Source organism: Miniopterus schreibersii (assembly GCF_964146895.1).
Source record: "Miniopterus schreibersii genome assembly, chromosome: 17".
In the NCBI taxonomy this organism is placed as follows: Eukaryota; Metazoa; Chordata; class Mammalia; order Chiroptera; family Miniopteridae; genus Miniopterus; species Miniopterus schreibersii.
In genome coordinates, this window is record NC_138117.1 from 37998306 (window position 1) to 38025541 (window position 27236).

At 39.5% G+C, this 27236-nt stretch overlaps 1 protein-coding gene across 3 annotated transcripts in view; it reads left to right on the top strand.

Annotated features, from left to right (window-relative positions):
• Nucleotides 1-400: 400 nt before the first annotated feature.
• EFR3A (EFR3 homolog A) overlaps nt 401-27236 on the top strand; it is a 69900-nt gene continuing 43064 nt past the window's right edge. For 2 of the 3 annotated variants that reach the window (XR_013997402.1, XM_081116266.1), the window contains exons 1-4: nt 401-659; nt 19808-19884; nt 22681-22808; nt 24272-24422. Coding sequence is in view for 2 of the 3 variants with exons in the window: in XM_081116266.1 (XP_080972392.1) it covers nt 650-659; nt 19808-19884; nt 22681-22808; nt 24272-24422 (366 nt within the window). In the remaining variant the exon portion in view is untranslated. Of the gene's footprint in view, nt 660-19807; nt 19954-22680; nt 22809-24271; nt 24423-27236 lie in introns of all 3 variants that reach the window. The other variant, XM_081116267.1, reaches the window with a different exon arrangement.

Genomic DNA, 27236 nt, shown 5'->3' on the forward strand with positions numbered 1-27236 from the left:
TCTCCAAAAACGCGCAGCCATCAGCCCGAATGACCTCAGCGCGTCTCAAAAGAAAAAAGAAGAAAACCATGCAGTCAGAGAGAGACGACGGACGCGGGCAAGTTCAAGGCTCAGAAGAGGGGCCCACAGGTAGCCGGGCTGCGAGCGCAGTCACGCCTGTCCTCACAGCATCCTGACGCGGCGCAGCCGTAAGACACAAACCCTGCGCATGCACCTCCGATAAGGATTCACGAAAACGAGTATTACTCAAAGCTCGAGGGCTCGACGATGAAACGAAGCGCGAGGTTGTTCCCTCCACCCCAAGCGCCCAGGCTGCAGCCTCTGAGCGCCGCCCGCCGCAGGCCCGGAGACTATCGCTGGTGGGCGGAGCTCGCCGACGGGAGGGGGCGGGGCCTGGGCCGGGGCGCCGGCGACGTGCTGACGTCAGGTCGTGCGGACGCCCTAGGCGTCGCCCGGCGCGGAGCGGGGCCGGCCCTGGCAGCCGTCGGCCGCTGAGTAGCGTGAGCCGCGGGGTCCGCGTCGGTTCCCGGCGCCCTTCGCCCTCTGCCTCGTCCCGGCGCCGGCGGTCATGGTGCGGTGGGCACGGCCTGCGCGGCCCCGCTGAGCCTCGGAGCGGCGGCGAGCGCGGCGAGCGCGCCTCGGGGTCACCATGCCTACCCGTGAGTGGCCCGCCGGGGTCGGGGGGCGGGCGGCCGGGCGGCCGGGGGCGCTGAGAGGCTGCGGCCCGCTGGGCGCGCCGTCGGGGGGCCCGGGAAGCGGGCGGGGCTGCGAGGGCGCGTGAGGCGACCGGGCCGGTTAGTTTCGCTTCGGCTTAGTCTCCCCGGGGAGGTGGCGGGGCGGGGCGGGGGAGGGCGAGGGCGGCGAGAGCCCGTTGCACAGACGGGAAACTGAGGCCGAGCGTTAGTCACCCAGCTAAGCTGGCTGCTAAGTGGCAGAACTCCTAGTGACCTAGACCTCGGGGACTTCGAAGCCCGAGCTCTTTCCCCGGCCCTCTCCGGAGCAAAGTGGGACTTTATGAAAAAGTGAAAGTTCCTGCGGCCCCGTCGCCTTCGCCTCCTCACTGCGTCGGGGGCCAGGCGTCGCCCGCCGGGGGCACCGGCCCGGGGCCCCGGTCCTTCCCCGCCGCGTCCCGAGCCCTCGCCACGGGTCCGGGTGGTCGAAGGAGGAGTTCTTTTGGGAACTTGTTGGGGTTGGATGCCCAGGGTGGCTGTTGGACCGCCGGCCTCAGACTCACCGGGCAGGTCATTAACAACGTCGGTTGAGGGCTCCTCCCTGGACAAGGTTCTGGAGCCTGGGTCCCGGAATCTGCGTGTGTAATATGTGCCCTGCCTGAGGGACCCTCAGGTTTGCAAATCACTGTTGGAGGCATTTTGGGCAACACTGCAAGTGACCCACTTCAAAGGGACTCAGAGAATCGCAGTGTGACTTGAAACTCACTGGCCCTTATGGATCCGCCCCGATCTTGAATGGAGAGAAAGAATGTAATTGATTTGATAATTTTTTTTCAAGAAGGGCTCCTTTAGGTCAGTGCTCTGTACTGTAGACCCTTTACATACCGCCAGTATGTGCCTAATTCGCGCTTGTTTCTTAGGATTCATAACTCCTAAATGCCCTTATTTTGGTAGACATGGGACGCTGGATTCCAGGTCAGCCTCAGATGTGTGATTTGTCTTGTGGTGGGTAAAGAGGAATTATTTCCTGATACTTGAAAGTTTTATGTAGTGTGGCAAATCTCTAAATACTCTTGACAAAGATTACTTTTAACTCTTCATGTATGTGTGGCTAAGGTGGATTTTGTTTTCTTAGTACAGTGTGTGTTCTTACCTCTTGTTCTTGGATTTTGTATCCAATAAATATGTCAGCAATTTATATTTTTATTCCTGTGGATTGGAGGATTATCATCATCGCGTCATCATTCTTGTCAGTTTATTTCTAAATTCACGTTGATCTTTTCCAGTGAACATTTGAGATTAGCACTGTTCTAACCTTTTTCTGAGAAAGCAAGCCTAAGAGGGTAAACACCTGCTCTTGAAAGTTAAGGCTTCAAGTGGAATTTATTGGTAAAATGGCAATATAAGAATCCTATGAAATTAAACGCACTGTCAGTTACGTTCTAAGGTTATGCAGCTTTATAGAGTGGATATAGAAAACTTGTTTCTTTTAAAATGTATGATTTGCCATGCAAAATGACATAAAGATGAGCCATGCTGTACTTCGTATAGTTAGGAATGCAGATTTCATGACATGACTGGAAGGCAAGAAAAATGTTTTTCATGTATCATTATTGTTAATACTTATTATGGTGTGGTTTCTGTAATTGCATAGAAGTGTGGTACCAATTGCTGTTACCCTGTGAAGTCAGTAATGTTCATTTTACCATTTTTCTTCTTTTTGTTGCTAGAGCTCCAAAATTTCTGGGATAGTGCAGTGGAAAGTAGTACTTGAAGAAATTCTGTGTGTAGACTAAATTTGCAGCATGTTAAGGCAAAGATAGCAAAATTATTACTTTCTTTAGGGATGTTTTTAGGAAGAAAACCCTCTCCAAAGCTAACCATTTTTTTTTTTTTTAATGTCAAATGAGTTAAGAGACTCACAAACCTAACCAGTTAATCCTTAAGGGTTTAGTGAAATAAAGGTAGTAAAGTGCAAGTGTTGGAGGTGATTACTAGGGTCTCTCACTTCTGAAAGTGACCCTTGCTCCAAGTGAGAGAATTATTCTACTATTGCTCTTTTGTTACTTATTTGGAATATTGATACTCCTAGTGATAAGTAGAATCCAAGGGAGCATGGAATACCCTTGATGGGTAAGCAGTTGCATATCTTATGAATGTTAACAGTAGCTTAATTGGAGGTAGTTTGGAGAGCTATAGACTCTTTTTCAGAAAGCAACTCCCTGGAACGATGTCTGACAGGAAGCTGCTGTGACACAAGAACAATTCTGTGGTCCTGTCGCTTATAGTCACACAGTGTTTTCAGTAATCCCTAAGCACAGATTTCAAGACTTTTACTAAATGACAGGTTTCTCAAACCTGTCATTTGACACATCATTTCTCTAAAACCCTTTATTTCATCTTCTTCCCTTCAAAGGATCATTAAGAAACATTTTGATCTTAAAGATTTTCAAAGTCTGAATCAGAATTTGGAAGAAATGTTAAAGCTTATTAATCCATTCATTTTATTTTATTTTGCATATCAGGGACTGAGCCTCAATAAGTTTCAGTAACTTGACTAAAGTCACATGTGCAGTAGAACCAGGACTTGAACACAAGCCTGGGTCCTGTAACCCCTAACCACAGGAGCACAGATTGCTGACAGTTGAGCCTTGTGTGTTTGTTCATCACCTCTCCCCTCCCGCCTTCTCTTCCCCTCCCACCTAGTCCCTATGTATGCTGCCAGTTATAGCTGAAGAATTTTCTTTCTCACAGTGACCTTTGGCTTGACACTGTTTTGGGTACTATCAGATCTCATTTTTTAATCTGTCCCCACTTAATGGGCACATAGGGCTGCATTTATGATGATGTAGTTGGTGGGAGATAAGGCTGGAGATGGAGATAGGAGCCAGAATATGAAGGAACTTATAGACTGTACGGTTAACTTGACTAGAGTTGTGTTTATGTTGTCACAATCACAGTGTGTCTATTTTATAGGCATACTAGCAGTTTCCTACTTACTCTGTATAAAAAACTTAAGATTTGCTATTGAATTAATTATTGAACACTGATTGTGTGCCAGGCAGTAAGTATGCTTTGTGCTTTACATGAATTATCCTTTTAAAATTATCTCTCACTTTGAGAGAGGCCCTATTTGACCTAGTATAGAAATGGAGAGATTGAATTTCAGGGAAGTAAAGTGATGTGTCTAATGACATTGGTAGAGCTGGGATTGGAACTAGATGGGTCTGACTTTAAAGTCTCACATCTTTTTTTCCATATTCACTGCTTTGAGCCAGGTAGGAGCTGCATCTGCAGTCGTCAGATACTATCAGTTTCTTTTAACACTGTCACTTTTGCTTAGCACTGTGCCTAATTATATAATAGGTGCTTGGTAAATGTTGAATAGATGATTGATTGAATCTTAACTAGAGTCAGAGAAGTTATTCTTTGGATACCAAAACTTGAAATAGCCTTTTTCCCCCCTGTAAAAACAGTGTTAGGAAATTTTTATAATTTAGGATTAGGTTCTTAGCAGATATGCCTGTTAACATTTGCAAGGCTGAGACAAGAATACACACGGAGGCCTGCAAATCATAATATAAATCAGGGTTTCTCAATCTTTGCCCTGTGGATGTCTTGAACCGGATCCTTTTTCGTTTAGGAGGTGGGGGCCTGTCCTCTGCATTGTAGGATGTTTAACAGCATCTCTGGCCTCTACCCCCTGGAAGGTAGTAGTAATCCTTCCTGTCCCCCAAAGTTGTGACAGTCAGACATATCTCCAGACATTGCCAGATGTTCCCTGGGGTGCAAAATTGTCCATCGATTGAGAACCGCTGGTCTGAATATTTAAATGTTATAGATGAAGCTGTACCCACAGCCTGGCCTGCTCTCCCACCCAGGGTCCCTGCAGCCTGCTCCCCAGAGATTGCTTTCTCAACCTGGAGGCCCAGGGAGCCTGCAGGCCTAATTCAGTCAGCAGTGATCTGTTGGGGGTGGGGGGGGAGGAGAGAGAGAGAAAGAAAGTAAGATCAATGTGAGAGAGACACATCGCTTGATTGCCTCTCCCACGTGGCCAACGGTGGACGGGAAGTGAACCCACAACCCAAGGACGTGCCCTTGACTGGGAATCCTGCCTGGGACCCTTTAGTGCTCTTAAGGCCAACACCAGCCAAGGCCATACTCCATTTTTATATGTCAGTTACCCACTCCTCTGGAAGAGCCCCGGTGCAGGAAGTGAGTACCTCTTTGTCCTGTAGGGACAGCAGAAAGGTTTTATTGATATCGAAGGAAACCAGTCCCTGACGTTCTCAGAAATGGAGAGGAGGCACAGGACCTCCCAGTGGGCCCCACCGCTCTGAGGAGGAAAGGGTTGTAGAGCAGTAGGTAAGTCCTGAGCTGCCTCTAAGTTACAGATTCCTACATATTTTTGCAGAATGAGCCCTGCTGAGAATCTGATGTAAGCCATGATTCTTCCCCAGAAAAATTCAGATTTCCACAGGAAGCTCTGCACAGAATTTCAAGAGATCCGAAGGCACACTGAAATGTATCCCCTGGAAAAATAGAGGTCACCTGGGTGACAGTTGTTCTTTGACCAAAGCATTGTGATTCAGGTTGTGGAAGAGTGTCACCCTTTGCCAAATATATCATGCCATTCTTAATATGTCTTGCTGCTGCTTTTAAATCCCCCCCTAATTTTTGACATGCCTTTCATTGTTGTTTTCTTCCGTCTCTGCTAGCCTATGAAATCTTGGAATTTTAATGTAGATGAGTATTCAGTAAGGCTTTTCTAAAATCATTGTCTATAAAGAGAGTTAATTTAAGAATCTTAGAGTCACCAGAGAAGGAACTTAGGAAAGGGAAAAATGAAATTGAATTTAATTTTGTAGCTAAAAAGAAATTTATATCAATCATTAAGAGGAAGGTGAAACCAAGTGGGTTCAGTGTGCCCTTCAGCAGGGTAATGGTGTAGTGCTTGAACCCAGTCATCTGTACACTGGGGCGGGGGTTCCCACCACTCCACACTCCATGCTGCCTCCAGGGGGAAGAGAAGAGAATAGGTTAGAACTATTATAAAAACTGTGGCTAAAGATTTGGAGGATTCAAAATTAATATCAAATACAAAAACTGTGTAGCGTTTATACAAATCAGAAAGCAAAACACCCATGCTGCATGGTTAAAATACCACCCACACCTTTAAAAGCCTAAGTACAAATGCTTGGTAAAGATTTAGGGGGGAAATGGTTCAGTTTTACTAACAATGAAACACTGATTAAAAGCTGAAATCATTTTTGGTTGTTAGATTCCTGAAAACATTTTTTAAACAACAACAGGCAAAGGCAGTGAGATGCTGTAGAAAAGGCAGAAGTTTAAATTGGTGCAGCTTGCCTGGCCGGGCGTGGCTCGGCGGTGGAGCATTGACCTGGGATCCAGACGATCAGGGTTCAATTCCTGGTCAGGGCACATGCCCCGGCTGCAGGCTCGATCAATGACTCTCTCATCATTGATGTTTCTATCTCTGTCTCTCCCTCTCCTTTCCTCTCTCTGAAATCAATAAGGATATATTAAAAAATAAAAATAAATAAATAAATTGGTGCAACTTTTTTGGAAAGTAATTTGGCAGTATTTTATCAGGTTCCCTGGGGATGATTCTACTCATTGACCCAGGAATTTCCCTTTGGGACTCTATCTTTTAGAAAACATAGACTACACCAAGATTTCTGCACTGAGTTGTGTAGCACAGTAATATTTATAAAGTTGTCTGAAACCCAGACAACTCAGTACCCAGTCATGGGGATGCACACGTTGAATATAGAGCACTGTGAAACAAAATACCATGGAGCCATTCAGAATTATACAGGTGAGGGTGCTGGGGCCGTGGGTTGTTCTTACTTCCTTTTCTGTCATTTGTGTTTTCCAGATTTTCTACAGTTAGCATGTATTCTACAACCACATGCTTAAGATTTCTTACAGCTTTAACATAATTTTTTTCAGAATTTTTATAATTCTTCCTGAAATGAGACATTAACCTATTACCCTTAACTGGTTCTTTGTTTATCCCATGGAAAAGAATTTTGAGTAACAGATCAAACAGCCTGGACCATATATGTGTGGCTTAGGAGAGCAGTGCATTTGCTGTCTGAGCTATGGCTGTCTTGCTGGCATGCCAGGAATTGCAAAATTCTGTGAATGACTGAGCGATGGATGGTGAATTATATTGTTCCTGAATAGGAAGTAAAATAATGGTTTTTTTCCCCGTATCACTGAACGGAGGAAGAAATAATTTCTGATTATTTCTGATTATTATTTCATGAAACCCTGAAAGGCTGAGATGAATCGTTATGTGTGGGGGCTGATGTTGGAAATTTCTTTTTCTTTTTCTCTCTTTTTTGGCGGAGGGGGGGAATCGTGTGCTGTAAGATGAACACAGTTCTGAAGAAGCATGATCACAAAGTGAATGTTAGCAGTTCCTCCTGTGATTAACATGTCAAACTTGTCACAATTCTTCTCATTTGTGGTTGCTGCTTCATTCAGTTCCTGAAATGAGCCAGCTCCCACTTAGGCTCGGAAGCAAACAGGAGCTGCTATTATCTTTATACGCTTTTTAGGTAGGCTGTCTTACCGTAACTTCCTTCTGCATTTTTATTAACTGCTCACTCACTTTTAAGTATTATTAAATAGCAGAATTCTAATTTTTATTAAAGAAGGAATCACTACTCAGGTTTTTTTTGTTGTACCTCTGAATCAAGAGTTTGCTGTACTCTAAAGTCAGGCATTAAACCTTCTGCTCTGTAGTCTTCAACAGGCCTTCTCCCCTCCTGAATGCCACTAATTTTTGTTGTTGTTTTCAGCTGGTGAGTTACTCACTGTGCCTTTTTCTTTTCATTACCTGAACTCTGGGGTGTTTCTGCTGCAGTAGTTTTCCTGGATAATGCTAAGTGTTCTTCACACCCCTGCTATTTAATTGGCTTTTTCAACACTGTCTTGGCAGTTTGCTACAAAGTTCTCTGTGCTGTGGTTACACTTAACTTTAAGTGGATCTCACTCCTGCTGGGCAGAGAAAATGAAATATAAAGTGTTCAAGTTTGCCATTGTCAATTCCTCGGGTCATGTAAGCTTTGCTAAAGGAGCTTTGCCAGCTGAAGGACTGGACTGGAGGTGGAAAGGAGTGGCTCATTTGTGACATCTGACTTCTGATTTATGAGCTTAGTTATAAGTAATTTTACTAGCTATTTGATTCATTAAATGAAAAATGATGATGTCTTTTAGGAATATTTAGGTGCAGTAGAGTTTATGTAATTGTGTTTTAGTGGAAGTTCTTTATGGACATGTTATTAGAATCAGCATATCAGGACAAGATAGTTGCTTCTTGGACTGTTGTGTCTGCTGCACCTGGTTCCAGAAGGGCATCTGCAGGGAGGAGGGCACTCCAAGTAAATGCAGAATAGCTGGGATTTGGGGTCTAAGTCCCTAAGGATTTCTCCCATTCTGTTAGCTGGCTGGACAGTGAACATCCAGAGGTCCACTTTCTTCTTCAGTTCACAGCCCAGATTAGAGAGAGGCTTAAGTGACTTGTCTGTCCAGGCTTATCTTACTGTACCAGCTTCATGAAATGGAACAGTTCAGGTCCACAAGTGATGGAGGAAACATGGATGTCTGCCTCAGGTCAGTTCTCTTACAAGAGCTCCATTTCCTGACATAGGCTTCTTGTTGTGGTTGCTGAGGATTCCATGTTGTTCTCAATCTACATCTCAGGATGACACAAGCGAATCTGGAATTACCTTTAGAGCCAGAGTTTTCAAAATGTCTTCCATGGAAGCACAGTTGGGATTTTGTGGGGAGAGGATGCTGAAGAGACCAAGAAGGTGGGCCTTTCTGACCCCTCTTCAGCTGGAAGCTCTGTTTTTATCTGTTTTATTGGTAGGATTCTGCATTCGATTTCAGTTGGGAAATAATGTTGGCTACTTATAAAAAGTCTGAAATTTATAGTCTTAGACACTAGAATATACCCTCTGACAACATAAGATGCTTTAGAATCAAAAGCTTAGGAACCTAGATGCAAAAACCAGAACCATTTAGCTGATGGTGTTTCACCTGCTTTGTTCTGTTGATCTCCAGGAATGGAGCTATATAATCTCTTTGTAGTCATTTCAGTCATAGGCACTGTCAATATGCTCTCGGAGCTACAAATGTTCTCGTTCAGCTTTTCCTGTTAGATTTCTCTTAGGGATTGACTCATTCAGCAAATATTTTAGTGCCTGCCTGTGCAAGGCACTGCTGGGTGGGGAATAAAGGTAAATAAAGCAGTCCCTAGCTTTGAAAAGTTTATTTAATTTATAGAACCTTGTATAGATGGCTACCACAAAGAGAAAGAAATGGCAGGCACCCTCAGAAGGATGTTGTGGAGTTCAGAGGAGAGACTGCAAGGGGAAGATGAGTGGAAGATGACATCATAAAGCTGAGTGATCTCAAATATATTAATTGATTGGAAATCATGATCATTGGAGAAGTGCGGATTTGGAGAAAATGTTGGAGGTGAGTCATGAGGTGGAAATAACCAGCAGCCAGTTGGTGCTGTGGAAGGTGAGACTTTTTACATATGGTAAATTTGTCTTTTAATCAACACATACTCATTCATACTGTGTCAGTTACTCCAGACACTGAGGACCCAGCAGTATCCTCATACTGGACGTAATAGGTATCATCATGGACATCGTACCTGTTCTCATGAAGCTTAGTCTGCTGGGGAGGACAGTTGCTGAGCTTATAATTACACTAACAAGACCGAGCTTTGTGAGCGCCTGTACCTGTTTTCTTTGCCACTGTATGTGTAGCTTTTGATACAGTACTTGGTCCATGGTACACAGTGAGTGTGCATTTGTAAAGTGACACATTACTAAAAGAGTGACACGGGTTGCTATGGAAAAATATGAGAGGTTAGAGGGAGAGCAGTTACAGTAGCCTGAGTGGTGGGCTTTGGACTTGGATGGTGGCAGTGGGATGGATTGTAGCTGAGACTGAATGCTGTTGAGGAAGTACAGCTGATGGGATTAATTGGATGAGTGGCTGAGGGAGAAGGCAGAGTCAGTACTCACTCCCAGGTTTCACGTTTGATCATTTGAGTGAACTGCTTTGGTTTGATACAGGAACTTCTGGAGGAAGAGCACTTTGGGGAAATTGAGATGGAAGGTGAGTCCATTCTAGGGTATGATAAGTGTGTAGTGCCTTAAGGACACTCAGGGTACATTTTTAAGAATAACAATGGGTGGAAGAAGTAAAAGGATAGCTTGCAAAGAGAGTAAAGAGGCTTAGGACAGATTCTAGAAGAACATATCCATTTAGGACTGAACAGGCAGAGGAACCAAAGAGGGAGCCGGCGGGGCATTATTGAAACCAACACCACTGCAATAGATGCTCGCATGGCAAGAACTTCGTGAGGTTCAAGTGGCAGTCCATTTATTACAGAAGTATTTGAAACATTCCAATACGAAAGTAAAAGAAAAAATAAGCTTGACAGTCTTAATATTTGATGCTATGTCAATGGTAATTTACAAAGTATTAGGAAAAAATTTTATTTTAAAACTTTGGCACTTTAAGATGATCATGTGTCTTAACCATGGTGTGTACTTACTGCCCTGTACTCATGTCCTTAACTATCTTGTCACTTCTCCCTAGCGGGAGGAAGAGATTGTCAAGTGATACTTGGTTGAGAGCATTCCTGTAGACTGTTCTATAACTCCCGGGTAACATGCTGAATCATGCAGTTTGCAGGTAAAAACTAGGATGGCTTCCCATATGTAATCTAAAATACAGAACTGAACTATTAGTAACTTGTCCCATTGCTGTCTTCTTTAAGTCTCATAATTATGTGTATCTCTGAAAGAACTCAATGATTTTCTGGTGCTAGATAAAATGCTTATGTAAACGTGCTGAGGAACTGCTTTATTTTAAACAAAGAAGTGAGGGATATTTGGGGACTTGACCTGTCATCTGAGAGCATCAGTTAGTTCTTTGAGTTTTCTTCCTTTACACAGCTCAGTGTCCCCCCCTCTCCACCCCCCAACCCATTGGTTTGTGTGTACTGACTCAGTGTAATGCAGTAAACAGGCTCTAGGTTGTCTTTTCAGCAACACAGAAATATTGCTGCTCTTTTTGTTGCCATCCTGATAGGTTCCAGTGACATGCTGGTTAAGGGTTGAACAACTTTAAAACTCTGTGTTCAGTGGTTCCAAGGACATTAGGGAAGGGTGAGTATGATGAAGTTGGGTTAAGCTGTTGAGTTTTTGCAGTTTTAGATTAACTTTTTAATCTAAAATTGCACTGCTAGCAATTTGAGTGTTTGCATAAGAGTGAGGTACTTTTTAAATCAATCCTTTAAAATTTTCAAGAGTAAGTAAGTTTTTTATAGTTGCTGTAATAAAATGAATGCTACAAATTTATACAGAGCTTCAGGTTGCTTGTGTGTAATCCTGCAGAAAGTTGCTGTGTTTGTTTTTTTTTCTTTTTCTTCCATGCGTTAGTAGTAAGTCTTAACTTTGAACTGGAGGAAAATTTAGTAATACATTGAAATCTTAGGGTAGCGTCACATTTTGGCTTATGATTAATTTAAGAATATTGATTAGAAAAGATTAGATTGCCTTTCTAGACTTTTGAGTAACATAAAAATCAGTTGTGCATATTGACTGTGATCAGTGTGTGTGAGTGTGTTTGTGTGTGTGTGTATTAAATTAAAAGAATACTTGAAAATTTCAAGAAGTTTTGGGCTCTTGGCTTTGTGTTACCAAAGTCTCGTGTGGAATGAGTACAAAATGTGTAGAGTTTCTCAGCTTTATTTGGAGGTTCCGTGAGACTGTATTCAACTTTGAACCTTGAAGGTTTAAATTAGAAGTTTAATATTTTTAAAATTAAGCCTTTTACTTAGCTAGGCTTATTCAACAAATGCTAGGTTATATTTTGCTATCTTCAGACTTTGAATAGAGAAGTAACTTAAAAATATGCATTCTGTTTAGATACATAATTAGAGTGCTACCTGCCTTTTCCTTTACTGTTTGATCAGGAAACTTAATCATCTCAATTCAAATGAAAATCGTTAACATATGGCATAGACACTGTGGGTGTTGTGAAATCTATAAGAAGAATCAGTGCTGTTGGTATATTAAATGTATTTGTTCTAAAAATAATTTTGGAAGTCACAAACACCCCCACAGACTTAACACTTTTGTTACTCTCTGACTAATGGGGAAATAAATTTTTTGAAACTTAAGTATTTGAGGAATTTTAAATATATTTTGAATTTTGCCTGAAATAACTCATATCCAACTTGTGAAATATTCAGAGGATTTTTTAAAAATTTTAATTTATTTATTTTTAATTTTGAAATCATTATCAGTTAACAGGAAGTTGCAAAAAAAAGTTTCAAGGTAGGCCCCATGTCTTCATTCTGTTTACCCCAGTAGTAATACCTTGTATAACTGTAGTGCAGTATCAGCAGACAGTTGACATTGTGACTATCCACAGAGCTTATTCAGATTTCATCAGCTTTATGTTGCTCACATACTTAAAAAAAAAATTATACATGGAAAGAATGTGATTCCTCTTATAATTCTTAATAGTGCTACTGACATCATAAAAGACATGGTTAATATTCTATATATTAAATTTAAAAAGGGAATCACATACTATTTCAGTTTTCATTTCTGCTTCATCTACTTACCTCTAGAGGTTGGGACACAGGCATACTCCCTCCAAGACTGCACCTGAGCACATCTGAAGAAGTCTGGGCACGCAGGGTCCGGGATGTGGTCCTCGAAGTAGGGGTGAACCACATGCTCCATCCTAATATTGGTGGGGACGAGGTAGGAGCACTTTTCTGTCCTGGTTGCAGCTCTGGTTTCTGCGTCATCCACTAGATCGTTTCTTTCTTGTTTTGCAAACTAAACCAACGGCAGATGAAATGAATAGAGAATTATTATTTTCTGATTTTAATATTTGTGGCAGTTGTTTTCATATGATGATTCCAAAAGGTTTTTCGCATGCAATCTCTCAGGAATATATTTTCTAAAGGATAGATTATTCTACATTTTATTGCTCTTGTCCTTGGGTAATTCTGAGTAATATTTACTTTTTTCAATTAAGTATGATATGTATAGTAAAGTCAAGTCTAGGTATAAAATCTATAAATAGACTTTGTAAGTAGGAGACTAATACACATTTTTGTATTAAAAATTGTAAGAGTGGGGAAAAAAACAGATTTTGAATACAGACCAAACACTAGGTGACTGAATAAAGCTGTTTTTTTCTACAGACAGTAACTCAGAGTAGTTTCAAAAAGTGTTAACAGTTTTCGTCTGTTTTATGCGTATTGTAGAGCCAGGTATTGCAATACAGTGGGAAGACCATCGTTTAAAACAGAACCGGAGCTTTTATTCCTTTTATTGCCTCTGTTGTCCTTCTCTTTTCCATGAGGTTATGTGCCTGGGAATAAAGAACAAGCAGTGAAATTGAGAATGAAAGGAGGGGAGGTATAGAATTCCGCGTGGAAAGAACTGGGTAATAAGACACTCCTCTAATGGATTAAAATCCTTTTAAAAGGAACACTTTCCTGAAGATAAGACTATTTTGTTCCTGTTTCTTTGACCCCCTCCCATCTAATTAGTTACCAGACACTTTTTAAAAAAAGATTTTTTTTTTTATCTTCACCTAAGGATATTTTTTCCATTGCTTTTCAGAGAGAGAGAGACAGAGAGAGAGAAAAAAACATCAATGTGAGAGAGACACTTCAATTGGACATCGATTGATTGCCTCCCTCACGTGCCCCTACTGAGCCAGGGATCGACCTTGCAACCAAGGTATATGCCCTTGACTGGGATCAAACCTGAGATCCTTCAGTCCCCTGGCTGATGCTCTAGCCACTGAGCCAGAACAACTAGGGCATCACAAAACCCTTTGGATGCTAAGTTTGTGCCACCTCCCCCTCCCTCCCTCCCTCCCTCCCTCCCTCCCTCCCTCCCTCCCTCCCTCCCTCCTTCCTTCCTTCCTTCCTTCCTTCCTTCCTTCCTTCCTTCCTTTTTCTAAGCTCTGGGTCATTAGAAAACGCATTTCGGCTTTTCCATGTGCCATCCTTTGTAGTGATTCCTGCGTTGTTCCCTCTGACTGTAATTGTCCTTCACTGTCCCCAGCTTATCCTTAGAGTTCACTCCACTCATTCCTCAGGGGAGCCCTCAGCTCAAGTCCCATTTCCCCCCTAAAACCTCTCTGCACTTGAGCCGGTGATGCTTTCTCTCCTCCCTGAACTGCTGTGGTCCTTGTGGCCATGTGGTCCATTTGACATTGGATATCCCTTGTCTTCAAACATTGTCCAAATATTATTTTAAAATTCAGTTTTTAAACCTTTGTCTTTTCAAATAGATAGCTCCTTTTTAATCCCCTATAGTTCTTAGCATAATGTATTAAAGTATATGTGTTAAAGTACAGAACTAACACCCATAGTACAGGCTTTATATATAACACGTGTATGTATGTGGTATGTATGCATATTGATATCTTCAGTATTTGGTACTTGGGAGGGCTGTGTGTGAGTGGGACTGTAATATTATTAAATCCTTTTAATTGTATGACAAGAATGTGTTGTTCTGGAACTAATTTTATGAGTAACTTGACTTTTAATTTTAACCTTAAAGGGAATATATGTGATGCAGACTCTTAAAGGGTTTTGGACCCCATAGAGCTAGAGTCTTGAAGTGATGAATTTTTAAAACCTAATAGAAAAAACAGTCTGTCTCTTTTTACCTTAATTACTGATGGCCTTCACCAGGCTTAAAAATAAGCCATTAATTGTTTAAAGCGACTCAGTTGACATTGTCATCTATACACCAGAGAAATCATATTGTTCTGGCATTTAGTGGATTATTTTGATTCTCATAGCACATATTAGAGCAGATTTTAAATTCATTTTATCAGTGAACTTTGGGTCTACATTCATTTAGTAAAGGAACGCTGTTTTTTGGAAGCATCTGCTATATGTCAGACGTGTACAACAGTGAATAAGATACAGGCCTTATGTGGAGTGACTTATGTTCTAGTGGTAGAAACAGGTATGTATATGAAAATGCAGCAAATTGTTACAGGTGCTGTGATAGAAATACATATATTTCTAAGGACTAAAACCCAGTAATCATAGCCATTCCTATTTAAAAGTATGAAATTTAGTGAGCCCTAAATATGCCAGCGAATTCCTAATACATTACAATTAAGAATTAATTGAGGTAATATAATTGGTATGTAGAAGGTATAGATACTATTATTTCAACTACAGTGACAGTGTTAGTAAGTTTCTTTTGTTTTAGAGGGTAGTTTTATCTCAAGTGCCCAGTGACATGGTGGTATTTAATAGAGACGTTAATAGATTAATAATAGTTTAATAATGGAGACAAAATTTCCAGTTAGATTTAAATTATCATTGAGTAATATAGTTAGTCAAAAGTATAAATAGCTTATTTTAAAAAGGGTCTTAATTCATTATCCAAACCCCCAGACTTACAGAGCCACATAGAAAAGCAAATGTCATCACAAACCAGAACTATGTGCTGGTGGACCAGCACTAAGAATTAAGCAGAATCCTTCCAGAACCCTTGTGTGCCCATGCACCTGATCCATACCGTGAGGATTTCTGTACTGCTCCTCAAGTGCTTCTATGAATAGGTTAGAATGGGTTAGAAATTAATTCTAAATCTCACCATCAAAAAGGGAGTACTAGAGGTAGATGCATCTCACTTCTGTGTGAGCTGAGGACTAGGGGAAATTGGTGAGTCCACATGAGAATGGTGTTAGGGGAGCTAGGAGAAGAACATGTCTTGGGTGTCTTTAAAGAAGAAATGGTTAACTTAGGAGTATGCAAATTTTACTAAAAAATATGTTACATATTTTTAAGTGACTTTACATTCCAGGCAATTTTTATATTAATTTAGAACTCTTAACCCTGAGTGGCAGATAGCAGGATTTTCCTGTTTATTGAACAGCTTGCCCCATGAGCCTAGCCCTTTTGGGGGGTCATAATTTTTCTCTTTCCAACCCTGCCCCAGTTCCATTTTCTCAGAGTTTAGTTATGCCACATGAGACTTTGTGTTTCTGCTCCTAAGTGTATCATTAGCGGGGTTCTGAATTCCACATGCTGCAGGAGAGTAGTAGATCATCTTCCTTATATGCTGGAACTAAATTGAAAGAAAAATATGAAGGAAAATTTTGACAAATTTGACTACTTTAAAATAAAACATCTTTCCAAAAATAAAGGACCATAAACACTGTAAGAATATAAGATATAGACATAGGTTGGGAGTGTAGAGGATTTACAACTTAATGTAAAAGTGAGGTCCGGACAATAAATGTTTTGGGGAATTGAGAAAAAATGAATGTTGATCAGCCTTGCCAGTTGCTTGAGGCTTTCAGTGATGTGCCTACTCCTTTTTCCTTTGGAAAAGAGAAAGTTGGGAAGAGGTCGCAAGGTGAGAAGTTTGTTGGAAAGGATCAGAAGCAGGCATGAGGAGGAATTAAAGGAATGCTTTAAAGAAAACAGGTCTAAGTGCGTTTATTTTCTTATTTGAACTTTGTGAAAATCTACTTTCATTAAACTAGCAGTACAAATACTTTAATGGTATCTTGTTGAAGCTATTTGGCCCTGCTAGCAGAATTTGATATGGATATTATCAAGTTCTTGGTAGCTTTATATTTGATGTCAACAAGTTGGATAAGTTACATTACATTAGTGCCCGCTGCTAATTAATTACAAGTAAAGTGAACTCAGCACTTCCTGAACAGTAGGTGAAAGGATCTGGAAGCAGGAAGATCGGCTGGTAAACAGTCTCTGACAACATGAGAGACTATGTCCAGGTGCCTGCGGCCGACCTCGAAAAGCCTTATGAACTGACTTCGACCAGGGAGTCGACCACATTTTTATGCCTGAGTAGGTCCAATGATTTCATTGTAGTTCTTGTGACTCTTTCTCTTATTTAAAATAGCTGGTTGTTATTTCTTTTGTGATTACTATTGCCACAGTCCTTTTATCCTTACGTTATCTTCAACATGGTTTCATTTTATAGAAACCTGAGTAAATTGAATGTTTTAAACCTGTTTTTATGTATTTTCTCTATAGTTGGTAGCTTTTCACTTACAGTAAATGATCAAGAAGGCGCTTTTATTTTGTTTGTTTGGGGCCTTGTAGAGGAACTCGATGTGATCATTTATTTTACTGCATGGAAGTACATTCCTCATCTTAGCCTCATTCCTGCGGTCATGCTCATGGGTCATGGCGTATGGAATGCTCAGATGTTTCAAGTAATTTAGAAATTGTTCAGTTTACCAGATATGGTTGGAATCTCAGCTCCTCTCCCTGCCAGCTGTGTGATGGGACAGTGGGGCCCCTCCCTTAGCCTCTGTTTCCTCATTTGTCAAACAGAGGATAGTGACCACCTCCATGTACGAGCAAATGAATAGCGCTGTCGGGTACGTAGTATAGCACCCACCGCACACCTCAGGTCCTGAAATGGCAGGTATCCCACTGGTGCTGACGTTGTTATTGAAAGATTTTGTGAACCACCTGTAAAATGTGTTGTGATTTTTAGATGATTAGTTTACAGCAAAGGTTTTCACATTGTTGGGAATGCTGTCTCAAGGGCCCTTGAACACCTGCTTGCCCCATTTCAGTACTCCTCTTACTGCATTACTAATAATAGCTCCCATTTTATTGAACGCTTTCTATATGTTACACCCTTAATAAGAACTTTGTATATAATTGTATTCAGTTTCCCAATAAATATGAAAAAAGCATGATTATACCTATTTAACTGTTGGGGAAACCTACGTGAAGTGAGAGAAAGTAGTATGCCCACCCAGCTGGACAGTGAGAGACCTTGGGTTCACACCAGGTCTGCCTGACTCCAGAGCCCATGCCCTTTAACCCCATGCTGCCTGTTTGGCATTTTGCCTCTTTACTCAGCTGTTTCCCCAGTAAGACCTAAGCTTTCTGAAAGTAGGAACTGGATATTCTGTGTATTCCAAGTTCTCATTTTTTAGGCCTCTTTAAACTAGAAGCAATATGTAGTATCAGAAACTGTCAATGTAAGTGAAACTTAATAGCTTATTAAGAATTCTTAACTACTGAAAATAGCATAATTTACCATCCTGATGGGAAACTGGAAGCACTGAGACTTGTGTTTTAGCCCTGTTACCAGCCTCTTTGCCATGACAGCAATTTGAACTTACTATTTGGCCTCGTATTAGTGTTAGCAAAGTATTCATTTCAGTCTTCTTAGCAGGTATAAGCGTCTGTCATCATAGCAGTACCTAGCTTAGTGCCCAGTATAAGTTAATCACTCAATATGAGTTTGGTCTTAACTTATTTCAGTGTATTAACATATATTTGTATTATGTACAGTGAATACAGAAATACGGCTTTTGCTTATTTGGCTATAACCCTTGTTTTTCTTTGTAATAATCAGATCTGTGTTTCAATTTGGAGCTCTAAAAATAGCTCAGGTATTTTAGTATTAGTTAATATGAAATAATCCCCTAATGGATTCTTTGGCATTTTTTTCTTCTATTAAAGTAAAAAACATCCTAAACAGTGGACAGCATTTTATATTATCAGCCTAAGTATAGACTGCTGAGTTGTTCACTGTTTTTTATAATAGTTTACAAACTCAGGGGCAAGGATCTTGTGTCTTTTATACTTTCTTGTATCTGTGGCATCTAGCATGATACCACATAGTAGGTGCAAATGAAATATTTGGCAGTTGATTTGACCACTAATATCTGTGATGTTGTGGAAAGACCATGGGGTTATAGAGTTAGACATTGGATTCTCACCTGCTGTTAAGTTACATGGTAAGTTGTGCTGCAATTATACCACCTCACTAGTTTGCTGGGAATGTTAAATAATGTGTCATTATTTATGTATGTTTATGTATAATATGGATGCATGTTTTAGGATCACTAAAGATACTGTATAAAACTTAACTGTCTCGTTTTCATCATTACTTTCATGGCTCTACTCTACTGCAAATCTGGATCAGTCTTACTTGCTTGGGCCTGTGCCGGGCACTCACTTGACATTTTTTATATGACTTCATGCGTGAATGATGCATACTTCATGAGCAAAGTGAGATCTGGAGAAGTCTCTTGCATAACGTTACTTGATAAGATAGTAGCAGATGTCTGCTTAGATCCAAGTTCTTTTAACTTCTAGCTAATGTGTTCTCTCATCCCATATTTTGGTTTTTAAATACATACCAGTGACACATATATATCCCAGTTTCATAAACCATGAGAATAATTTTATAATGGCTCAAGACCAATATTCCTAGTAAGTTACTGGTTTTCTGGACAAGAAAACTGATCCTTCCCACTTATACAGCTCTTTCCAGATAGCTGATGCGCCTTACCCAGGGTCATGTAGGAACTTAAGTTAAAGGCTTGGAATGAGCCCAGGTCTTCTGGATCCAAATCCATTGCTTTCCAAGACATCAACAACTGAAAATATGTAGAGCAGCGTTTGAGCATTTAGAAAATTGCTGGACTTTCCTTTGAGCTTGTTTGAGGTGATGTCCATCGCAGTTCTCGAAGTGATCATTATGTGGATACAAGTATTAACTGTTTTCACCATCACACTAGGAGTGAACTGTCATTTTAAGACCACGGTGGCTGGAGCTGAGTGGATTGGGTAGGCAGGGGAACTGGGAAGTGGGGAATGGGGGATTCAGAGGTGGAAGGGATGCAGATTAGAGGAGATCAGAAAGGAGATAAGGGGGGCCACTGATTATGTATTTGCTTTATAGGATGAACTTGGCAGGGGGGAGTGTGTGTGTGTGTTTGTGTGTGTGTGTGTGTACATTCACACACGTGCCCCAAAACAGTTTGGTCTGGAACTTTGGAATAACTCATTAGTATATTCATCTTGACCTGGTGTCCTTGGGGAGGGGAGGAGTAGTTTAACTTTTTCATTTCTTTATCAGTAATTGAATTTGCATGGCCTTTTCTGTTTGTGGCAGTTTGAATTTTCCCCATTTGTTTTAAATAACCCATTAAAATGTAGAAAGTTGAATTTCTGGGTCTGTTTACAATATGAACAACCCCTGTACTTTGTGCTTTTATTCTCTTTTGAGCAGGAGTGTGTTGCTGCTGTTCGGCTCTGCGTCCTCGCTACAAACGCCTGGTGGACAACATATTCCCCGAAGATCCAAAAGTAATTTGATCTACATCTCCTGATCCTTCTCTTTGCTGACCCATGCTTCCCCCCTGCTGACCTCCTAAGGTTTTCCGAATTTCATTTCTCAACTTTCACCCCCGAATCTCACCATGTACACTACTGTTTTATACTTGTCTTTCTTCTGCTTTTAAACGACCAGTGCTTGATAGTCTAATTTTCAGATCCTTTATGTAGATTAGGCATAAATTTGGAATGATGGACAGGTGATGTTCTTTTGTCTATATTGTTCCTAAATGTAAGTAATACTCATCAAAATTTTATGAACTAGTGCCAGATTATTTGTACAGAATGCTAAGAATGCAACTGTGAACACAGTCATGGCTTTCTGCTCTCACCACATTCACAGGCAGGTAAATTGGCAATTACAGTATTGTATGAAAGAATGTTGTGATAGAGAAATGAAGCACAGGGAGCTGCTGGAGTAGGTTGGAATGACATCTGATTTGGGTTTGGGAGAGGAAAGCCTGAAGGAAATGAAATCTAAGCAAAGATTCAAAGAATAAATAGGGTTGACCAACACAGTTTTTAGAAGAGAGTTGAGATGTAAAGTAAGAATCTCCCAGGCAGAGTTTCTTCTCTTTTTACTTAAATTCTTGTAAATTTTTTATAAAAGTCACTTGACTATGAAAGATTACTGGTTTCAAAGCAACTGGGTTTAGTTTAGAAGGTTTTGTTTGACAGTCTTTAATTTTCCAAAACTCCTTTAGTCTGGTATTAATGGATATGAATAAAATTGTTAACATGGATTTGATTTCTAGAATGTGCTTTATTTTAAATGTAGCCAACTATAGAAACTGTTGGCTATCTTAACATTAATTTATGTATCTCCTCAGCTATATCTCATTTTTAGTCAAATCAGATTTAAACATTCATCTACTTGGAGGCCAATCAATTAAATACTATTGGCCACCAGATATTCTACAAAATTTGTGGCATATAAAAAACCCTAAGGTCTGGTTCCTACCTTTAAGGAGCTTTCCATCCATTGACTGATTTAAAGCAAAAGCAGACTAAATATTAGATCACAGTGCATAAATCAGTAAGTGAAAATGTTAAGTGCAGCAGGTGGTAAAGTTTTTTCTTTTAAAGCACTGGGTTGGCAATCTCTGGGAAGTATTCTCAGAGAAATGAGATTTGCTGAGCTTTGAAGGATGTACACCATCTGGAGAAGCCAAGATCAGTCTGTTTGTTGTAGTGAAGGGCCAGGCGAGAGAAAAGACATGGGAAAGCAAGAGATACATTTGAGATCAAGAACCTGCAAATTTTAGAGTGTAGTGGTGGTAATCATGTTGAGCACAAGTTCTGATTTGAAATTTTAGGAGTATTATTTAATGGACAGAACATTCAAATCATTTCCCTCAGTATGGAACAAATGGTTACTGAAATAAGGTGGAGGTCAGATTATGGAGGAATGTGATTGACAGTCAGGATGTCTACTCTATCCACTTTGACTTGTGAGTGGTAAGGGAGCTTTGAAAACTTGACCATGAGAATGATGACAGGTAAATTAGGGAATGATTACAGAAAGAATATTTTTACCAAGTAGTTAGATAAGATTTATTTAAATATCGATCTGTACAATAAGATGAAAAAAGAGATTTACATGAACCTTGCATGCATAGTTCAGTTGACCACATTTCTTATTTTTAATTTATTAAACAAAAAGAAAATCTTCTCATCTATCTAAAATGTATCAGACTATAGATGCCTAGAGTGCTGAGGTCTTTAGTCATAGTCCTTGCCTTTAAAACGCACACTAGTGAGGTGACAGATAACCAAACCATTTCTTAGAATTACTAGCAATATGGTCTTGGGCCAGCCCCTCAGTGTCTCCGTGTGAAATAGAAATTATAAATAGTACTTATTTCATAAGGATCTCATGAGAATTAAATAAATTAACACAATCCTTTGCTCAGGTTGGTTTCTTGGTGTTCATCACAGGTTAGCACTTGATTAGCATTTAAGATTGAAAACACAGTGTTACAAAACATGATAGTAGAGATAAATGTAGGGATAAGTGCCATGAGCTAAAAGAACATGTAAAAGGAACATCTCACCCAAACTCAGGAGAGGTGTTGTGAGGTGGAATGAAAGCTTTTGTGGAGGACACTGAGACCTGAAGGACCAGTAGGAGTTACCCAGTTGAACTAGCAAAGAGCTCCGAGGCAAGGGGGTGAGCTTAGTAAAAGGAATCATGCACAGAAGAGTCAGACCTGTGATTGCATTGATGCATGCTGATTCAGAGTGAGGAAAGCAGAGCAGTGGTTGCCTGGAGAGGGAAGGTCATGAGGAATCTTTAGCAAATAATGGAAATACTATGTATCTTGTTCGTTACTGGTGGTTCCATGATGTATACAACTATCTCATTTCAAATTATATATACTTGGGTGTAGTTTATTGTATATAAATTATCCCTCATTAAAATTAGTAAGGGATAAAAAAAGTGGATGAGATGCAGCCATGTTTAAATGATGATATGTTACAGTAATTCATTGCTATGTGAAAGTATATTTCAATGCTTTGCCTAAGTGGGGGCTATGTGAAAGTATATTTCAATGTTTGCGTAAGTGGGGCATTTCTTTAACTTTTTCAAAATTCTCTGTGTCCAGAATGGTGAATATTAGCACTAAGGGGGCTATGTCCAGAAAGGTTCAGCATAAATATGGCTTAGTCACCAATCCAGAAAGGGGAAATAGGAAGCAAGCAGCATTTAGAAATACAAAAATAAACATGAAAATATAGATAACCTATTTATCTTGTTATTATTTTTAGGATGGCCTTGTTAAAGCTGATATGGAGAAACTGACATTTTATGCAGTGTCTGCGCCAGAGAAACTGGATCGAATTGGTTCTTACCTCGCAGAAAGGTTGAGCAGAGATGTTGTCAGACACCGTTCTGGGTGAGGAAAGTCATTGTTGCTAATACTGAGTCTTGGAAAATTCTCCCTAGGCCCAATCATCCTTTAAGTTACTTTGCCATTTAGTCAGACAAAAGTGGGATGTAAAAGATCAAACATTGTAATATGATAGAAGGAAATGTGTAATACCATACCGATGCTGCATTTTTTATTACTTTCCTGATGCTCAGATTTTTTTTTTTTTTTGATTTAAAAAAAATATATATATATCTTTATTGACTTCAGAGAGAGGAAAGGAGAGGGAGAGAGAGAGCGAGAAACATCAATGATGAGAGAGTCATTGATCGGCTGCAGCCCGAAACCCGGGCATGTGCCCCGACTGGGAATCGAACCCTGATCGACTGGATCCTAGGTCGATGCTCAACCACTGAGCCATGCCTGGCTGTGCCCTGATGCTCAGATTTTAAGAATAGACTCATGTTAGTTAACAGAGTTGCCTTTAGCTTAAGCATCAGTTAATTTCTGAGACGTCTCTAATGGAGATTGACTTCCTTACTCTGTTAGTCTGATACAGTAATTTAAAAACCAGTCTCTAAATTGAAAACAAAGAGAAAGATCCTGTTAGTCAACTGATTTTTAACACAGCTCTAGTTTTAACTGTCGGAAGAGTAATAAGAGAGAACTGTATTAGCTTGGATATTAAGGTTCAGAAGTTGTAAGCATGCTTATTTGAAATGTTGCTTGCTGCAAAACTGTCTGTAAATAAAGGTCTACCACTTTAATTCATTCTCTGTGCTTGAACAGTAATAACCTAGGTAATTTGGATGAACTACTTCTACATTTTGTCATTTTATGATCCTGGTTTCTTCGGGTACTCTATTTTCCAAGTGGTGATATATTGGCTTTCTCTACTTCCATATTGTTACCACATACAGCATTTTTGTGAGTCTTGATACAAGCAGTTTTATAGTTGATTGTTGAAGTAAAGTTCACCAAAGTCTGAATTTTAATTTTTAGTACAAGCTTTAAAATTTAGTGACTTGTAAGGTAACATCTATGAGACACTTACAATCTGTTGTTGCTAATAATGTTTTATATATTCATGTTTACAAATGTAACTAGATTATGTTGGAAATTTAGGCACATTGTTTATAATAATTATTTGGGGTCAGATATAAAGAAATATGGTTAAAAGTCTGGAAAACAAAATGTCCTTGTTTACAAAGACAAATATACACAAAGGTCATGTTGGAGAAGCTCTGAGCTCTGGTAGGAAAGAGGAAATGAGTGGGTACCGTCTAGTTTTCCTGTCCCTTAGTATGAGAACTGTTTCATAATCTAAGACTGTCAGTGCTCATGAGAACCAAGATTTCACTTAGGAACTACTGAATTTGCCCTTCTGTATTTTGTGCATTTAAATAAACTTATTTTAATTCTTCCAGTGAAAAGCACTTAGAATTAACTCAGCTAGAAATGCTTTGACATTATTTCTCTCTTATGAGTAGGTATGTTTTAATTGCTATGGAGGCATTGGACCAACTTCTCATGGCCTGTCATTCTCAAAGCATCAAGCCATTTGTAGAAAGCTTTCTTCATATGGTAGCAAAGCTGCTGGAATCAGGGGAACCAAAGCTTCAAGTTCTTGGAACAAACTCTGTGAGTAAAACTAATCACTTAACTAATTTTAAGTTTAATTCGCATATCCAGAATTAATCTCTTCTGAGAACGTCTTCACCCGGTGAAGGCAAATGCTCTAATCAGGGCATATGGACAACCAGTACGGATGTAGACGATTAGAGCTCTAGCTTCTCTGTTGCTGCTTATGAAATCTGTGATATCAACCCATCATAAGGCAACAGAAAGTTAGTTGACCATAAAAGTAAGGGTTTATTTCCCCATGTCTTACATGACTTCTGCACTATTTCTGCTTACCACCTTCATTTTCTTCTATTCTCAACCATAATTTGTTAAGCATATGCGGGGCTGGGGAAAGCATATCTGAAAAGGAAAATAAAATACAGTGATAACCTTTCTTCTCTTGTCTTTAGTTTTATTGTATAACATTCAGTCTTTCAGTTCCAGCTTCATCTCTGAGGAAGCTTTCAGGCATTCAATCTGTATGTTCCCATCCAGGTTTTTATTAACAACTAACGGATGAGGAATTGAACCTAATGAACTTGTCCAAAGACACAGTGAAGTAACGCTATATAACAGGGGTTCAGTGCCAGGTCTTTCTGCTCCAAAGCTCGTGTTTTGCATGTAAATACACTTTCATTATTGTGGCTTTAGATCTAGGGGAAGCATAGATTACTTTCCTGTTTTCTTTTTTGTGTATCCAGTTGATCCATCTCACTTTTTTCAAGCCTCATCATGGCTATTCTTAACCTTTTTTTTTAAATATTGTTGCCAGTGGTCCATAGGGACCAGTCATTGAAACTATTCACTTCACTAAAGCTATGATTCTTAACCATGGCAATTCTCCCCCTCCTGCCCCTCCCTGAGCATTTGATTTTCAGTGCAGGGTGGGGAGTGTTGGTGGTGTCAAGTATACTGCTGAACATTCTATATATAATACACAGGACATTCCCCCTACAAAGAATTTTTGGTGTCCAAATTTTAATATTGCTTAGCGTGAGAAACTCGACAGCTAAAGAATTTCATTGCTGCTGCCTTTTATTGTACCTTTTGAAACATAATCTAATTCTCCAATTAAATTTTTAAGTGGAAAAAAAATTAGGACTTATTTTTTATTAAGTATATACTATGTGCAAGGCAATTTACTAACTTTTGTTTGGTTCTCATTTGAATCTCTCAGCAGCTGTATAAGTAAACATTTCATTTTACAGGTCACACATTTTTTTAGTAAATCCAGTTTCCAAATCTAGAGCCATTTAAGTCTGTTCATAGTCTCTGCACTGTACTTGCCCCATTTTTCTCTAGTCCTACATCTGATAAGTACATAGGTTTCGAGTTTGTCCGACAGCTCCCAGAGCTGCAGGAATTAGACGACTTTTCCATGAAGTCAGAAGGAGGATGTGCTTCGTGTATTCCCGTGGAGTGTAGCTGCTGTGTCTCATCCTGCTCGCAATGCTTAAGGGCAGTAGGAGCTGCTTCTGGAAAGGATCGCTCAGATCATATTGTTATTTGGGGCTCTCAATAGATGAAAAGAGAATAAAGTTTTTCCTCCTCCTAAAATTTTTTGCAGAACTTTTAACATTTTAATGGCCAAATTTTTACTTCTGATTTTTTTCTAATTTAAAAAGCAGTAAGTTTATTGTAGCAAATTTTGAAAATGCTAGAAAATGTAAAAGAGTAAACAAGTTAAAGATACCTGTAATTGCAATATTTAGAAGTAATCCTTTAATATTTTTCTTAAAATATGTATTAGAAAATGGGGAACATATTGTATGTTTGTGTGTATGTTTTTTATTTATGTTTTTAAGCATTTCTCATCTCATTTAAGGTTTATTTTTATGAAAAGTATAAATATTTGGTTTAATATTTTCCAAAACTATTTATATGGGTAGCATGTAGTTTGGGAATCTTGAAATTAGAGTTCAACCCCAGAACTGGAATGCCAATTTTACTACTTACTGTGTTACTTTGGGCAGATTTACCTCTGAATTTCAGTGTTCCCATCTCTAAAATGGGGATAAACTGCACATTCTTTACAGGGTTATTGGAATAATTAAATAAGAACTCACGTGAAAACACCTTGCACAGTGTATGATACAGAATAGGTAATAAATTTCAGTTTAATCTCAAACAGCAGGTGTATTATTTGTGACTTTTTCCTAGATAATGTGAGTCACATAAAAGTATAATTTAAAACAGATGACATAATTTCATTTTTTAAAATTTATCTATGCTATTTCAGTTTTGTTTCCAGGAGAATATCAGTAAACTTGGTTGAATAATTCTTTTGGATGTAACCTTTTAAAGCCAGCAGTCTAGATCCTGGGAGCTATTTACATATATATTTAAATTTGCAAATAAGCCAACAGTTTATTACTTCAGGCTGTTTAGTATACAGAATAATCACCAAATGAGTAAGGAAGCTAATGAGAAAAAATTGTGCATATTAGGGAATCTTAGGACCAGATCTATGATTCATGTAGGATATTTAACATTTCCTAGACATATGGATATATATATATATATTTTTAAATTTTTAGAAAGGACACTGAATGCATTCTACCATCACAGTATTCTTCTCATTTACTGAACTTAGTTTCTTTCAGTTTATGTCCCCTTTTTCTTGTCCTATATTATTTGTGTAAATATTATTTATTCATGTGTTGTATAACAGCTGTTCAGAATTAAGACCCACAATTAAGAAATAAAATTCCCTTAGGTTTGGGCCTGAGAGGTCATCACTGAAGCCAGCACCCAGGAAATGGAGGCGAGCTTCAGAGTAAGACCTTTCCTTCGAGAGAGTGCACTCACTCAAGGGGAACTGGATTAGCAAGT